This window comes from Poecile atricapillus, chromosome 1 (assembly GCF_030490865.1).
Source record: "Poecile atricapillus isolate bPoeAtr1 chromosome 1, bPoeAtr1.hap1, whole genome shotgun sequence".
NCBI lineage: Eukaryota > Metazoa > Chordata > Aves > Passeriformes > Paridae > Poecile > Poecile atricapillus.
Window position 1 is genome coordinate 57,284,456 of NC_081249.1, and position 17,494 is coordinate 57,301,949.

General features: G+C 39.4%; 1 protein-coding gene across 2 annotated transcripts in view; it reads right to left on the reverse strand.

The window, feature by feature from the left end:
• PCDH17 (protocadherin 17) overlaps window positions 1-15,969 on the reverse strand; it is an 88,490-nt gene extending 72,521 nt beyond the window's left edge. For both annotated transcript variants that reach the window (XM_058829448.1, XM_058829446.1), the window contains exon 1: window positions 12,931-15,969. In XM_058829448.1, coding sequence (XP_058685431.1) covers window positions 12,931-15,552 — 2,622 coding nt within the window. In that variant the 5' untranslated portion in view covers window positions 15,553-15,969. The remainder of the gene's footprint in view (window positions 1-12,930) is intronic.
• Between the last annotated feature and the right edge of the window lie 1,525 nt (window positions 15,970-17,494).

Here is a 17,494-nt window from a genome sequence, read left to right on the forward strand (position 1 = left end):
TGACACTGCTGCAGGTTTCACCAGGGATAGAGTGACTGAACATGAATGCTAATATTTGACTGAGGGGTTTGTTAGAACACAGGGATTTAATTATGGACTTCCTCTCTATCTAATTAGCAGGATGCTCACTCAGTATGTGAGCAGGTTTTTTTTTCCAAAGTGGAATGCATTGAACACCTAGGATTTATATATATTTTACTCTTTAAAATATTATTTATGACCTCTCAAAGAAAATAGTTAATGAAACCTTCTCTAAATAATGTCCAGAAGTCCCCAAGATGACATTCAGAAGTGTGTGTATGTGGAGACCTCTTTCAAAGTGGGAAAAGAAAAGACTAAAGGTGCAGCACAAGAAATTTCAAACAAAAGTTCATGCAGAATGAAAAAAAACCCAACAATTTGGGATTGTTAATACTGCTCTTTCTGGATAGTCAAACCAGATCATATGTAACACAGACTAATGCTGCTCCCTGCAGGTGGATCATGAGCCCACATGAAGCCACACCAACTTCCAACTTCACTGGAATTCAACATGGAGTTAGGTGCTTAGCTACAGAGAGTGATCTCCAGGAGCACAGCCTTTGAATGCAGTTAATTTACTTATATGCCCTCAAAATTTGTTTTCAGGAGGAAAAGCTCACTAGAAGATGAATTATTTGCATGGGATTTTGTTCATTTACATAATTTCAGGGCCATCTTAGTTTACTGGTGTTTCATCACAATGTGCTATTTGGAATAAAACAAAAGTTATGAAATATTAAGGAACTACCATATTTTTTAGTTCACATGCAGCTTTGTTAATGTCTCGATAAATTTCTAAGAATGATTAAACTCGAGTTTGTTTGGTGTTTTTATTTAAATCTTTTGAGGCATAAAGTGATAAAATACAAAAGATCCTTCTAAACTATGCTAAAATCCACAGCAAAATAATTCACTTTCCATGAAAACAGAATTAGTATCATGCTCCTAGGATGCTGTGGATCACACTTCAAGCACAGAGACTTTGCAAGGCAGTGGTACTGCATCCTGGTCCTAAAGCTTTACACCATCATTCCTTCTTTAACCTTAGCCACAGGATAATAAACAGCACCAATATGATGATAGTCCAAGCTACCAGTAACCTTAAGAATGTGCAAAGAATAGACTGGCAGGAATTAATCTGCCATTTTCATATATCTGCCCAAGGGAAGTATTGTAATTACAAAAATTTACTCTTAGACTGCTGAGACTCATAGTAATTATGCTTCTTTTTTATAGAAATAGCCACAGGTAGTAACAAATTGGGTTTGGAGATGGGAACTGGGCATGCATTCTAACCCAAATTACTATGTAATTGTCTTTATTACAGAACACTATAGAAAACCCAAAACTTAAATCGGAATAAAATCTTTCCCTTAAAATGTCTTCTCCTCCCATGGTTATTCAGCATGCGTGCCTATTTCTTCATTCACAGGTAACAGCAAGACCAGTATGACTGAAAGTAATTTATCTAAATATTTTTGCCATTGCTAACTAAAATTCCTTAAGCTTACATTTGTTTAATAGAAACGGTTTCTTCTTGCTTTACAAGTAGGTCAAAATCTGGAAATCCAGATACTTATTCTTAGGTTTCTTCCGCCAATATCAGGGGATGAAGGAAAGACTATTTGCTGTTTATGCATATATTAAATGAACTGAAATTAAAGTTCTCTTCAAAATTCTGGAAGGCTGTTTGAAATAAATGAGCTCAAGAAAGTACTTAAAATGAGTTATTTCATGCTTGAAGGAATTATTATTTTGTTACATCACATCATTGTGATGTGTGAGAGGTATACTTTTGGGAAAGATGTATGTGGTGGCCGAGGAATAAATAACAAAATGCATTCATACTGCTGCTTCTGCCCCTTGCAATACTATCACCTGTTACATCTGAAAAGAAGCTACATGTGGTTTAAATAGACAAAATACATGCACAGATTTAGACAAAATGAAAAATGTATATTGAAAGAAATAACAGACAGCATATTGTTTTCACCTCCTTTTCACCCAACAACTACAAAGATGACTGATATTTTTCTTGCCTTGGAGCTATGAGATGCAAAGTATCATATGCTTTTTAATAACTAACGCAGTCCATGGAATCAGTTAAGTGCTCTTTCTTTTCACACGTTGCATGAATTTTACTTTGTTCTAATCATCACTGTCAATCCTGAAGTTTGATAGCAAGGTTCTATCATGAAGTGGAAAATGAGGTCCTTCCTTACTAATACTCTTGCCTCAGGAAGAAAATGACAACATGATTTGTCTCTTGATGCTTTCTAGTTTGCAGCAAAAGGTGCAGGTTGACAACATCTTCCAAAACACTGCTACACAGCTCTGTACAGATCATACACAATATTAAAAAAAAAAAAAAAAATTAGATGCACAACATTCATTAATAATGCCTTTTATCCATCTAGATTTTTCTTTTGATTCCATTCTGCTCTCTTTTCTGTGTATATGCACATATGCATGTGTACACACAGTTACATTATCTGGCCCATAGCCTAGAAATAGAATAGTTTCTAAGGCTTCGTGGTTGTCATTTTAAAAAGGCTTTTAATTTCATTATTTCCCAAGCACTCTAAATTCCACTATATTCTTTTTGTCATTTGATCCACTGAATGATGAAGAGATCACAAAAGAACACACTTGGTACTTTACAGCTGGGGCTGGATAATCTGGCTCATAATCATCAAAGCTGGATTGTTTTTATGATCTTCAAATCTGCATATCAAATTACTCAAGTCTCTGCAAGAAAGCAAGACATCAGGACTATCTCAACAGAATACGAGAAAATGTAGTTGGAGGCTAAGTGAAACTAACAGCTTTTGGAGCTTTGCACTGTTCTTAAAGCAAAGGAGAGAAGCAACAGGAAGCAGTTCAGGTAACACAGACTAACAGATTCTGGGTTGAATTCTGCACATGCTTATGCACATCAGCAACCCCACACCTGTAAATGATCTATTTAATTTTATGGTTCTATTGACCTTAACTAAAATGATCACCGATTAAGTGTTTTAAGGATCCTGACCTGAAAGAAATAATATTAATTTAATTATACATCTATATGTACATTTCCACAGGCCTCAAAATTACTAACGCATTGACTAAGGGCATGCTTTTTTCTAGGTTTGGACAAAAAGAGCTTTTTTGACTCTGCTTGTAGTCACTCAAGTGCTGAATCTGAGGTACATTGTTAAAACAATGTTCTTTTCTTTGTTACTTTTAAAATTTTATAAAATTTAAATATTTTCATTAAGAATTAATGAACATTTGTTTAGCCCACTTCAGCTTACCTTTTTTTTTTTTAAACTGACGCGTAGCTAAACAATCATAAGTGGTTGCTTAGCAATCAGCAAAGAGCGAGACAGAAATATAGTAAGTAAAGAAACTGACTGACATGTTCTGTGTTTGAATCATGGTACTCAGTAAAAACAACAGAATAACACCAAGAGAAGTTTAAAACAAAATTCTCTTAATAAAAGTAAACAAAAAACTGTCTTTAGTAACAAATTATGCATTTAAAAGCTACAAATTGTTATTCTCACGTCTGTCGCTATAAAAAAAAATTCCTGTAGCTATTATTAAAAATACATTAAAATCCTTCAAATGTTCATGAAACCATTATTTACTTTTTGTTTTAATTCAATTGTCAACTGTGCTTCCAATGATTTTAAAAACAGTATATATCTACAAAGGAAGCAAGAGTTTACAGCTTTGAAGACTTGAAATTGATTTTTAATGCACCAGCTTTCAAACACTACAAAGGCTGCTCTCTGCTGATAAAGACAGTAAACATGAAATTGTCCTTTAAATGTTCCCTTTAATGTTTTTCTTTAATTAAAAATCAATCAAAAAACATTGCCACATAAAAAAAATTAAAATTAAGACATTAAAAAATGCTTTATGTTTTTGACACACAACACAGTCAAACAAGAATGAAAACTTATGATGTTACTTTTGTTTACTTGTATTAGTTTAGACTTTTTCTTGCACTGTAAACATTGTTGATCAAAAAATAAAAGCACGTAAAAGTAGTTTATCACTTAACTCTTTTTATAGAGTGAAATGTTAAAAATATGATGAAATTATAAAAGTACTAAAGTAAAATACTTTTAAAATATTTTAAGATTATTTTAATTTATTCCTATCCTCTAATCAGACCGAAGCTTATTTATGTAGATTAGTTACATCTAGAGTCTCATTTATCTAACCTGTATTTATTCTTTGATCACAAGGTTTGTTAACTTAAATGGTCTTTTATTGTTATGATTCGTTTTCCCACAATTATGCGGCTTAACTGCCTGATTTTTTTTTTATTTTTTTTTTTAAATAAATATATGCACATGCACAAATGATATTCAACAGTATTATGCTGGATGCTCAATGAAGTGTAAGAGCCATTTCGATACAATAAAACTGCCTGGAAGTGTTCCAGGGCAAGGACTGGAAATACGAGTAATCACAGTGTCACTAGAACTAGTACAGGCAATACACATATGTCGTACACAGATCACTAGATGGTCTGAAGCGCTCTCTGAAAATAACTCTGCATGACTATCACTGCAGGAACCTACAATGCATTGATTAGAGGTCTCGCCCACACGGCTGAAATTATGCATTTGCATCTCATGACAAGACTTTTCCTTTCCCCTTTGGAGTTCTCCTTTGGCAGGCCACAGAGACTGCAACACAAAGCCACCCAGCAGGGAACAGGATGAGATTAGGAACTTTTCTGTTACGGGTTAAAGTATTTTATGAACATGAGAAATTCTGATCTGATCCATATGCTACAAAGCCAGTACAAAAGTCCATGACTAAAATCAAATATCTTAATTTGAAGGACTTAGCATGCCTAGATTGCTTATACCTTATTATATTGAAAAAAAGACCAGTGTGGGACTGGTTATCTTAAGGGTTGGAAAATGAGACATACCCTCAGTGAATCAAAGTGAGATAAAAATTGATCTTTATGCTGTTCCTCTGTAAAAATAACACTAATAATTGGCTGAAACCATGCAAATTTTTCTTCGTATGTAGAGGGGCTCCTCAGTTTTGAGGACAAAAAAAAAACCAGATCTCATGTCAAGAAGTGGATGAATTGATCTGCTATCCTTTCTGTACAGGTAATACCACTACCTAGTGGAAGCAAACGAGTAGGATAAAGAGATGGTTCTTGTGTGACCTTATTAAGAAGGAAATGTATCAGCAGTCTTTGGGATTTAGCTAGAAAATATATGACTGCTCAAGAAGGTTATTTAAAGCACTGTCTAATATCCTAATTAACAGGGACATTCATAAGAATTTACTTGTTCATGAATGCAGTACTTAATACTGAGTATTTTATCTAAAATGCTTAATAATATATTTTTTTCTTTCTCATAGGATTTACAGTAATTAATCCAGAATCGTCTTCTGTTAAAAACAAAAAAAGTCTACAGTAGACTGAAAAACAAAGGTTGCACTATGACAAATAGATTAGTGGGGCTTAGAATACACCCTGGCTAAGAATTATGGCAGCTGCACATTACTGTTTCATCTAATCAACAAAAGCAGTGACTAGTTAATATCCTTGATGCCCTCTTAAAAACTTTACAAATAAAACACTTAAACTCAAGGAACTTTTTCCCCAGTCATTTTGCCACTGTCTTCCTAGTACCTTTTTTCTATTTATTTTCTTTTTCCTCTTTTTTCTATTAAAGCAAGAGTCTGAAGTCCCCTGAGAGTTTTACTTGTTTCCTGTATTTTTGAACCCTTTAGCATTAATTTCACCACTTCTCTTACAGCTGAAGTAGCCATACAATTGAAAGCATAAAGCTTTCAGGCTATCTGTTCCAAAAAAATTTTCCCAACTGCTCTACACTGACCTTTTGGCATCAGAGGATTGCTTCTATATTTTAAAGATAAAAACAGAGCTGTGTTTCTGCTCTGGTCAACAAATCCTTGTTTAAGTTTTCATCACTGAATTTTTTTACCTATTGGAAAACATTAATACTAGTGTCAAAATGTCTTTTCTTCATACATGCACTCCCCAGGGTTGAAGTAGTATCTGAGGAATTCTGCCATGCAACATATAGGTTTTCCTCAGAAAAAAAAAAACCAAACCAAATCCAAAAAAAACGACCCACATACATCCACTCCTTGTATGTAGAAGGAGTGCCTGGCATGGCAAAACCTAAAACTAATTTAACCTGACATTTTAAACTTTTGTAGAAACAACGAAAGAAAGAAAAATTAGGAATGATATTTAGAAATATATATGCAAATATGAGCTGGTATGTTAATGCTTCCTGGGGAGGAAGGTAATGAACAGAAAGAAAAAATGCAGGGGAAAAAAGACAAAAGAAGTACTTTTTTTTTTCTTTTTTTTAATAAAATCCCAGCTGGTTTACATCCAGATGTTGTAACTTGGGAGGAATTTTTTTTAATTACACTTTTGTCTTATTAGAGAAACTACACTGTATCTGTGCTTTCTTAATACCAACTAACATTTGTGAATATTTCACACATACCTATTGCTAATTTTCCATGTAAAAATATTTGCTGAGTTTTAACAATAATGCTGTATTATTCACAGTTTCAAAAATATATGAAAATGTGTGGTAACATAAGCTCAACAGTATGTTCAACAGAATATTTAATTTCTTTTCCACTGTACCTGTTATGCTGGGTTTAACCATCAGACTTGATCATCCTAATAGTATTGCCCAACCTAAACCATTCTATGATTCTGTGTAACGATTCACATTATAGCTACTAAAACATCTAAATTCGAGTCCCCTTAATTGTTTCTAAAGATGCTGTAAGAAAAAAAAACCTCAAAGCTTAAAATGAAGGGCCCAATCATACTATTCTTGGCTGCATTCCATAGAGGTCTTAGTCACAATTCACTCTTGAACCCCTAAAATCATGTATGAAGTCAAAATTATGCTATTGACTGAGTTATGAATAAGAACAGGCCTTTTATCAACGTGGGGAAGGATAATAGAAACTTGAGAAAATATGTTGGTAAAGATAACTCTTCAAAGGATTGATCAGTCATTGAAATTGCACTGCTAACCACAAATTTGTAGGTATCTTTCCATCTAAGTTTAGATAGTGACAGTGAACACAAAGATGTAGAAAGCTCAGACAACATTAAGAGCAGTTGAGAGCTGTGACAATCAGTCTTGCATAACTTGTTTTGCGTCTTTTATAAAACATCAAGTTCTACAGAGACACTATCATTCTTAATTTTTTGTTAACAAGAATTTCTGTCCTGGAAAGACTTTTCTTTTTCATAGTATATATTTCTACTTTAGACTCTTAAATTGTTTTTTCTCTATTATTTTTATTGTTCTTTACTACAGCTCTTCATCTTGGAAAGTTCTTTAAATTTCAAATAGACCTGTATATCAAGAATGATCCTTTTAAAGTAATAGTGGTATAAATATCACCATCAGGGAACTCAAGATCAAGACCAGAACAGATGTAACAGAAAAAAAAGGAGTTCAATTCTGTTTCCACTGTCTATCTCAGCAGCCAGTGCAGATGTCACAGTGAATGGTGTGCTGCCAGATCTTGTCCTAAAATGTGTACATTTTGTGTCACTATACTATGCAGTGCATCTTGACGAAAAAAAAAATAAAGCCTCAAGGAAGCATGGGAAAGGTTTTCATCCTGAAATTCTTACATAGTCAATTCTAGGATGGATTTCATCCAGTGAATGAAACTAAAGCTGCAGAACAATGTAACACAAAACCTGATGTACACAAAACTGCAGACTGTATTTATACAATGCAAGCATTCAGAGAAGTTATTTTGCATAACATCTAGCCTTGCAAAACACTGTTAAAGCTACAATAATGATACCTAGGCAGGTAGCTTAAGAGTTGCATCTCACAGCTTAGTGTCTTTAGATACAGCCCTAGAATATGCAACTGTGAATCTTTGGAATATATAGAGTACAAACCTGAAAACTTGCAAATGTTTAGAACTGCTTTAGTATGCTCTTAAAGCAAGATGTTACCTTGTACAAGTTCTAGTGAGAACAGAGAATAATACTCCTTAGTTGAAGTAGGATATATGAAAAATAAATAAAAAAAAATACCTGTTTTCAGATAAGAATTTAAATCATGAGGATGAGTGCAACTTCTGTGACAAAAGCTGCTTCTCCTTATATGCAGCAGCTGCAGATTTCTTTTTGTAATCTTGAAATTTCTGAGAAGTTTCTCAAAGTATGAAATAGTATATTTAAAGACAGAACAGCATTAATATGGTTCACTTTTTTTTTTTTTTTAATTCCCTGAAGACTCTCTCTTAGGTACTACTAGACACCTGGCAATGAAGCTGCATTGAGACTTGACATTAATCTATTGATACATCATAAACATCAGGTGCCTGAAGTATTAAGAATGATCTGTACTTTATCTTGAAATGCTGTGCAAGTGCCTGGTACAGCAGATACAGCGATTCCCAGCTCGAGAGCTTCTTTCAGCAGTCATTCATTTTTAGCTGTTGTTTAATAAAAGCTGTGACCACCTCCTTTTATTCACACCCACCTTATTCCTGATACATTTGCAAAACTCCCCAGTTGCACCACAAGTATAGCAAGAAATAATCTCTAGGTTGATCAACACTACTTGCATATTGCAGATAGTTTTCTACATTACTGATATGTCACTTTGAGAAACCTATTTCTGGAATCCACTTGTGTGAAGAAACTATTTGTTTTCCTTTATACATCCACTCTTACCTATTGGAAATCTGCAAGAAGTAGGTGTGACAGGGACAGGCAAACTGACTAATTCAGAATTTTGGTAGGAGAGACACACATATGTGTATGCTTGTACTTTTTTTTCCCCGATATCTCCACTTCAAAATAAAGAAAAATCCTGTTTCTTTTAGTCAGGTGAGTAGGTCATCAGAATGAGATTAATCAAATTTTCCCAATAGCCTTTAAGGGCTAGAGTGAACAGAAATCTTCCTTCAGCCATGCTGAATTTCCATTTTCTCCTGCTTTCCTTCTCCCCAATAAAAATTAATAGTTTGGATCTTTAGTGTTTCAAAGGTCACATGGAATTTTGACCCTGGCAACAAGAATTGTACAGCACTGCTCTATATTTAAATATTTTTAATATACTTTTGTTTGAAAGCACTGTTTTTAAAGTATATTTAGAAAATGATTGCTAAAGTTAAGAACAATGAAATGCGCTAAAGTGCAGATGTGTAACTTCCCATTATGTTACTAAACACTGTTCTTAATTTAGCCATCAATCTCGGGTGCACATCAATTCACAAATGGTCAATTTTCAGAGTGCCTAAGAACTTGCAAGTCTCTTGCACCAGTAAAAGCTGAATATACACAGCATCCTCATCTGTACATCCAACATTTTATATGTATATGCATGTAAGCATGTTAAAATTATTTAATTTTTATGGTACTGAAGAAGCTCATTGATTCATATATAAGTAACACATGCAACCGTGGTACATAGGTGGATGCTACAAAGTAGTGAGCAAACACAAAAGCTGTCAAATTGTGTAATTTGTGTGTAACAGAAGTCACTTAAAGAGAAGCAGGTTTGCACCAGTCTTACCCATATCAGGAAGTATTTCATTCAATAGCTGGTCCTTTTGGGTCAGTCTGAAATCTCTAGTCACTAAGCAACACTTTACTCCACAGGTATTTGTTGATATAAATTGGGCTATCAGTAGAGTAAAATACTATCCATGTGAAACAACGGAACCATAAGGCCCGCTGACTTCTCTAGGTCTTACTGGTAAGTAAAAGGAAAAAAAATATTATGCACTCCTAATAAGAGTGAGAAAATCTGGATCTTACTGAGAAAGAAATTATTTATTTGCTATTAAATATTTATAGAATCAATTGGATGTACTAAGTAATAATATAATATTTAGCATGTATATACATCTCCGTATATACATAGTATATATATAAAGTTTTAAAGAGAATTAAAGAGTTGCCGAGAAAATGAGAACGAAGAAATGAAGTTCCATTGTATGAATTACATAGTATGGGACTTTCATGTTTCAAAAATACATCTGTAAAAACTAATGGGAATGTTTGTTACAGACCCCTTACACAATTGTTTACCTTCCCCTTACTGAGGTACTGAAGAAAACTGCTTAACTGGATTGATTAACTAAATGAGAGGATAAAGCAGCTTGATTATGTTTCATCTTTTTTTTTTTCCACTGCCTACACCTTTGATTCCTAACTGTGTAATTTACGTATGCAGACACAGGTTTCTTGGAGTGATTAAAGATATAGTAGATCCAGAGAGAGGGCTGATTCTTTACTATTTCTCCTTAAGTCTGCAGTTTAAATTTTACATGAGGCAGAAGTACAGGACCAGACATAAAGCAGTGCCTACATTCTAAATGCAAATTTTATATAAAATTTACTCCAGGGATGTGGAGATGGAGAATACAAAATGTATTTTAGTAATGCAAAAGTACAGGGAAGAGGATCAATTTTCCCCTCCAGCTACTTTAAATCTGAGCTTTTTCTAAAGAGAGACTGACTACACTGTTTCCTACTGTGTCTGTTTTGCCAATACAGCTACAAAATATAGTATCAATAAGTATGTTTGAACAGGTTGTACACTAGGTAAAATGGAATGTTTCCTAATCTACTGACTGGACCATGCAAACCTCCAAAACACTCTGTGTAGATAATGAGGAAAAACAAGACCAGCATTAGATATACCAGTATATGTTATGAGCAGTTCCAGTTAACATTTTCCATAGTTGTCATAATGAAAACTCTTATAGAAACCACAACACACTTTTTAAGGGAGGAAATTCCTCTTTTAGCTTTATGTAGATTTCAGGGAAAAAAAAAAAAAAAAAATCATGATTGATCTTATACAGTGAACACTGTAAAAAAGAAGGAATCATATTTTCCATAGGGATTTTACACTACAATTGAAACTTTACTATTCAGTAGCATCAATACATTAATTAATTGCTTTATATAGACATTACATGGTTGTAGGAAAGTATAATTATCTGTCTTTTAGTAACTATTACACTTGTCAGTAGGAAAAAAATGTGGAGTGTTTTTCTTTTTAGCTTTCTGACAACTTCATTTTACAGTAAAAAAAAAGTTGACATTACTTAAACAAGTGTCATGGAAAGTTATTTGTTTTTAAAGCATGAATAATAAATCAAATTATCTCTGGTTGTGCCCTAACCTAAACTCTTTCCTAAAGTGTCACTTTTTGTTAAAATCAATTTCAGATTTTAAGTATTGCTCCACTCACCTAATTGATAGCAACACAAATTCATGATAGGCATAAAATGAAATTGTTTCTGTGACACAACTCAATAGTCATTTGAGGATTAGTTTACAGTGACCTTGTTCAGGCAGCCTTCTTTTTCTTTTTTTTTTTTTCTTTTTCCCCAGTTATAAATGTTCCATTTTCAGGTCATCGGTTACTTGAATTTAAGTTCTTTAAACTGCCAATTACCTTTGGCCATTTCTATTCCATTTAAAATATTAGATACAGCTGGCAAGTAGAACATTTGGTGTTCACAGATCACGGGGCATGGTAACTCCAAGGTATTATGAATCTTCTTTAGGTACATCAAGTGACTACAGTGCAGCTTCTTTCCCACTAGCTGCATACACAAAATGAGTCTGTGTCACTTCTGATACACTCAGCTCATTCCCCTATGACTCAGAACAGCATATCAGGAGAACCACAGGATAAAACAGATATGACATTTCAAATATATTTAATAGTCATTATCCAGAGCCTGCTTTCAATCCGAACGTTAAAAATCACTTTGGAACATACCTGTAGTGTTTGAATATTAAGCTGCATTAATCATGAAGTAATACTTTAAATTAAATCAACTGGAGCCAATTTCTGCCCTCACCTTCACTCTGCAAGTTCACTTCTCTGAAATAAATCTTCTGAGTTTGGACTTTAAACTACCTGCTAAAATTAAGTCATTCTTTGATTAGTACCCTATATCCAATGGTCCAAATTTTGCCATTTCTCACATTCTCAAAAGTCAGTAGAGGACAGTGGGGATATAATTGGCAGCAGAACGCAGACCAGCTATAATTTCTAAATGAGCTTTGGTAGAAGACAGAGCATGTAAGTCTTTCCCTACAAAGCAATCATCAATGTTGACTCAGGCTACTGGAAATCTGACTAGTTCTTTTGCTGGCTTATGACAGGATGTGAGTTTTGTTAACATTTGGAGGTAGGAGGGAGTCACCACATACATTTTCTTTCTATTTGACTAAGCAGAATTTTCAGCACTGAAAATTTAGTTGTTTATGGGGAGAGGAGGAGGCAATGGGGCCCCAATGATACTGTCAAAAATATATTTATGGATATATATATTCTAAAGAAGGAAATTAAAAAAATTTAAACCATACATCTTGGAACAATGGCTCATATTTACATAGAAGATTGGAGGGCTATAATGCACTGTTGCAATAGATGTCCTCAGTGTGCAGTTTCTTCCCTGTCCTGTTAGTTACTGCAGGTGGTATTGCAACTTTAGAAATGCCCTCCCTCTTCTCCATCCCAAACCAAAGAGAAGTGAAACCTGTGGAAGTGCCCACCTCTGTCTGATTGTCTCCTGGGAAAATACCCCTGCGTGCCTCAAATGAATTAAATGCCTACCTACACACATGCACCTCTTTGGCACTGCCGTAACTCTGTGTTATAGTGGGCATTTTCTTTTGAATCACATGGGAAACATCAATGTGACAGCAGAACCAGACCCACCAGATGTGGTCTGGTTCCACTTTCATTAAGTCCACCTCTCTTTAGTGACTTGTGTTGGTCCCTTCAGTGGTGCCTTACAGCAGATTGCACTGCAGACAAAAGGGAAAGTTAAACCAGTGTCTAAAGTGAGGTCCAGGGTATTCTAAAAGTCTCCTACCTGAATTATGGACATCCGGCTCGGGGGAGCCTCGCTGGCGTTAGTCCCTTGCCCTGTGAAGCTGGTGTGGCAGCCCACATGTCCCTGGGGTACAGTCAGGTTGTTGGAGGCGGGCTTCAGGTACATCACCTCAGACCTGGGAGAGCTGAGGGGCAGGCGGGTCTGGTAGTCAAAGTACATGGGTGAGGTGGCCAGGGATGGGCTGCTCACCACGTTCATGACATTGAGGGGACCCCGGCTGTCCTCGCCCTCACTGGGCACCAGCATAATGTCATTCTTGCTGATCTTCTTCTTCTTGCCCTTGCCCCCTCCACTGCCACTGCCTCCTCCTCCCCCGCCACTGCCTCCCCCTCCTCCCAGCTGAGGGTGGCTATACTCGGCAATGCGACAATTATAGGTGCGGATCTCCTTGTTCTCTCGCTTGCACTTCACAGCAATAGTGATCATGGCAGCCAGCAAGATGATGGAGACAGTGCTCAGCGTCACAATCAGCGGCAACGACAAGTCCCAGTGTGGCCGCCGATGCTGCTCGCCATTCACCTGCGGCTCGCCAGCCTCGGGCAGGGGCCCTGCCAAGGCCCTGACTATGAGCTTGGCCACAGCAGAGAGGCTGGGCTTGCCATGGTCACTGACTTTTACCACCAGTTCAGCCACAGGGCTGAGCTCCTCCCAGTAGGGGTGCAAGGTGCGTATCTCACCGCTAGTGGGGTCCATCTCAAAGAGGTGCTCCTCATTGCCTTCCACAATCTCATATGTGAGGCGCCCACTCTCCCCAAAGTCACTGTCCAGGGCACGGACGGTGCCCACGGGGTAGCCCACCCCAGCATTGCGTGGCACCTGCAGCTCAGCGGTGTCGTTGATGAGGGCAGGCAGGACGATGAGGGGTGCATTATCGTTGACGTCAAGCACGGTGACGCGCACTGTGGCATTGCTTTCACGGTGGGGTGAACCCGAGTCTTTGGCCAGCACGCGGAACTCAAAGTGCTTCGTCTGCTCATAATTGAAGCTCCTCAGGGCATAAATAGCACCATTTGTGGGGTTGACAGAGACATAGGTGTAGATGGAGACATCTCCCACATGCCCAGGCAGAATGGAGTAAGACACTGTCCCATTTTGGCCCAAGTCAGGATCCTGGGCCAAGACTGAGCCCAGGTACTCTCCAGGGATGTTGTTCTCAGGCACCTGTAACACATAAAGATTCTTGCTGAAGCGGGGTGGGTTGTCATTCTCATCAAGGATCCGGACAGAAAATGACTTGGTGGAGTTAAGTGGGGGATTGCCCCCATCACGTGCCACGATGGTCACATTGTACTCGTCCTGTGCCTCACGGTCCAGGGGTCGGTCGGTGACCACAGTGTAGAAGTTGTCATAGTTCTCCTCCAGGGTGAAAGGAACGGCACCGGGCCCGCCGCCACCGCCCAGCACCCGACACTGGAGCTGCCCGTTCTTGCCTGAATCACGGTCGGTGACCCGCACCAGGGCAATGACAGTTCCTGGGGGCGCAGCCTCACTCAGAGCTCCCTGGCGAACGGAGACAAAGCCAATGGTGGGAGCATTGTCATTGCGGTCGATGAGGCGGACAGTGACCTTGCAGTGAGCAGGGATGGGATTGGGCCCCAGGTCCCGAGCTTGGACATCAATCTCAATGAGGCCACTCTCCTCATAGTCCAGGTTGCCCTTGACACGGATGAGGCCACTCTGCGGGTCGATGCTAAACAGGTCACGGACACGCTCAGGTGCATAGCCACTGAAGGAGTAGAGCACCTCTCCATTGGTACCCTCATCGGCATCAGTGGCATTGAGGTCGATGACTGCCGTGCCTAGTGGTGCGTTCTCCGGCAGCTCTACCACGTAGGAGGCTGCCTCAAAGATGGGGCTGTTGTCATTGGAGTCAATGAGGCGCACGTTGATCTGCACCGTGCCCGAGCGTGGTGGGTCACCGCCATCCAATGCCGTCAGCACCAGGGTGTGGTGACTCTGCTCCTCACGGTCTAATGGCTTCTGGATGACCAGCTCCGGAAATTTTGTGCCATCACCACGGGACTTCACATCAAGGGAGAAGAGGCCGTAGTCGTCACGAGTGAGCAGATAGGTGCGCAGACCATTGTCCCCAGCGTCTGGGTCGTGGGCGCTGGTGAGGGGGAAGCGGGTGCCTGGTGCAGCATTTTCCGAGATGTCCATGTCCACTTGGTCAGAGGGGAATGATGGTGCGTTGTCGTTCAGGTCCTGAATCTCCACTTTGATCATGCAGATCTCCTGGTCATTGGCAAACACCTCGAGGGACAGCTGGCACTTGGCGCTGCGTCGGCACAGCGCCTCACGGTCAATGCGCTGCTTGGTGTAGAGCAGCCCGCTCTCCCCGTCCACGTCCAGGAGGTGCGGGGCTGAATTCTCCAGCACCCGGAAGGTGGACTTGGGGCCGCGGCCGGGGCCGCCACCGGGAACGCCACGCTCCGCGGGCAGCATCCCGCCTCCCGCCGTGCCTGCCGCCAGCCGCGCATCGCGCCCGATGTTCCCGATGACCGTGCCCGCTCCCTGCTCCTCCGGCACCGAGTAATTCAGGTTCTTCAGCGACAGGGCGGGAGCCCAGCAGAAGAAGAAGCAACAAATGGAAAGGTACATCCCCGAGCAGGGGTGGGGGCGGCAGAAACAGCAGCGACGACCAGGGTTGTCCCCGTCTTCTTTGCCTCCTGCGCCGAGGTTGCTCTTCCTCCTCTGACGGCTCTTTTTTTCCTTCCTTTTTGGTTTCGATTTTTTTTTTTTTCCTTCTCTTTCCCCACCCCTATATTTCAAGTTCCCGAACCTGTTGCTCTAAAACATCTGCAGAGACACAGGATGAGAGGCAGCAAATAGACCATGTAGCTCAGAGGGAGGGAGCAATCGGGGGGGTCAGGGGGAGGGGAGGGAGCAGCTTCGGCAGCGTTTCAGCAAGAGCTTGCCTTGCTTGCAGTCGCCTCGCAGTTACTTCGTCTGTCCAACTTCAGCAGTGGGAGGGTTTCAAAAATCAGAAAATTTGCAAAAGATCTTCTCCTCCAGGCAAGCGATGTGCTCCCGATCCTTGAATCCCCGCAGATGTACAAAGAACAATAAAAATAATAACAATAATAAAAAAATCGGCGGCAGTGGTTGTTTTTCTAAAAACGATCAGAAATACTTTTTAAATATGTGTATTTATATATACATAGGAAAAGGGGGTGGTCACAGGTCGGTAGCAGAGGTAAAAAAAGCTTATTTGCTACTCATCCCTTGTGATGCGACTGATGGAGTGAAGGGGTAGGAGAGAGAAGGGAAAAAAAGTCTCAGCTTGTTGTTGAAGCCCTCTTCGTGTGCAGTGAGCGGCAGTGAAATGTCTGATTGCACCGCGGGGTTGTTGGTTTTCAGGGAGTGTTTTGCTGCATTTAGAGATCTAATCTTGCATTGCTTGCGGCGGAGAGCTGCATCTCGCTGCCGTCGGTATTTCCCCCCTCTCTGTCTCGTACACCCTGGATCACTGTTTCCTTCCCGAACCACAGGGAGAGGGAATGAGGATTGCAGGGCAAGAGGGGAGAACAAAACACATTAAAAAAAAAAACCAAAAAAACACAAAACCCAAACCATCCCCCCAGCAAAAACTAGTGTTCTGATTTATAGCTTCCTTTCTCTCCCTCTACTACCAGCCTCCCACCAGTTCTTTTGGGGTGAAAAAATTAAGAAACCCACCACTTGACCTTCATCACTAGCAGTAAATATATATTTTGAGAGAAAGCTCAGCCCGTGCTCAATTAGCAGCACACTTGGGTTTCTTTAAGACAGGCCAGTAGCCGCCGCCACCACCACATCCTTTCTTTCCGTGTATCTATGCGTATGTGTGCATGCGTGTCTGAGGAGCTGCACTTTTCTCGATGCAGTTTAATTCCAGTTTGCTTTTCTCCCCAGCCGAGAGGAAAGCAACAGGCAACCCATGGCTGGACGCATAGATTAAAAAAAAAAAAAAAAAAAAAAAAAAAAAAGGAGAGCAAGAGAGGGGGTGGGAGGGCGGGGGGAGAAAGAAAAGCCACCACACACACACACACACACACACACTCTCTTTCTTAGTCTCTCGCTAAAAGGGAAACAGTCTCTGTATTCACAGGGCTGCGCTATCAAGTGCCTCTCTTTTCTTTCTATTCAGCGTCTCCTTCCAATGACACTGCCGCCTAGTCCTCTTCATTTAGGGGAGGGGAGAAGAAGAGGAAAAACAATCCTGGCGATGAATAAAGTGGGAGATTTTTTAATCGATTAATTAATCACTTATATCAAAACCTATGCAGTTCCGCGATCAGTGTGATGCATTTTTTTGTAGTCCTTTCAAAGCTTTAACAGTCTCTCTGAGCATTTTGGTACAGGGGAGAAGAGCGGCAGCAATGCCAGATGCGTTCCCCCTCTCTGATATACACCTTTCCTAGCGATACGGTGTATAGGTAAATATTGGGAAAGGGTAGCAAAATTTTATTTCAGGTTCTTTTAACAACCTGAAATAAATGAATGGCAAGTCCAGAAATGCAGGTGTTTCAATCTGCTTGGATGAGTCAGATCCAGCGGAACA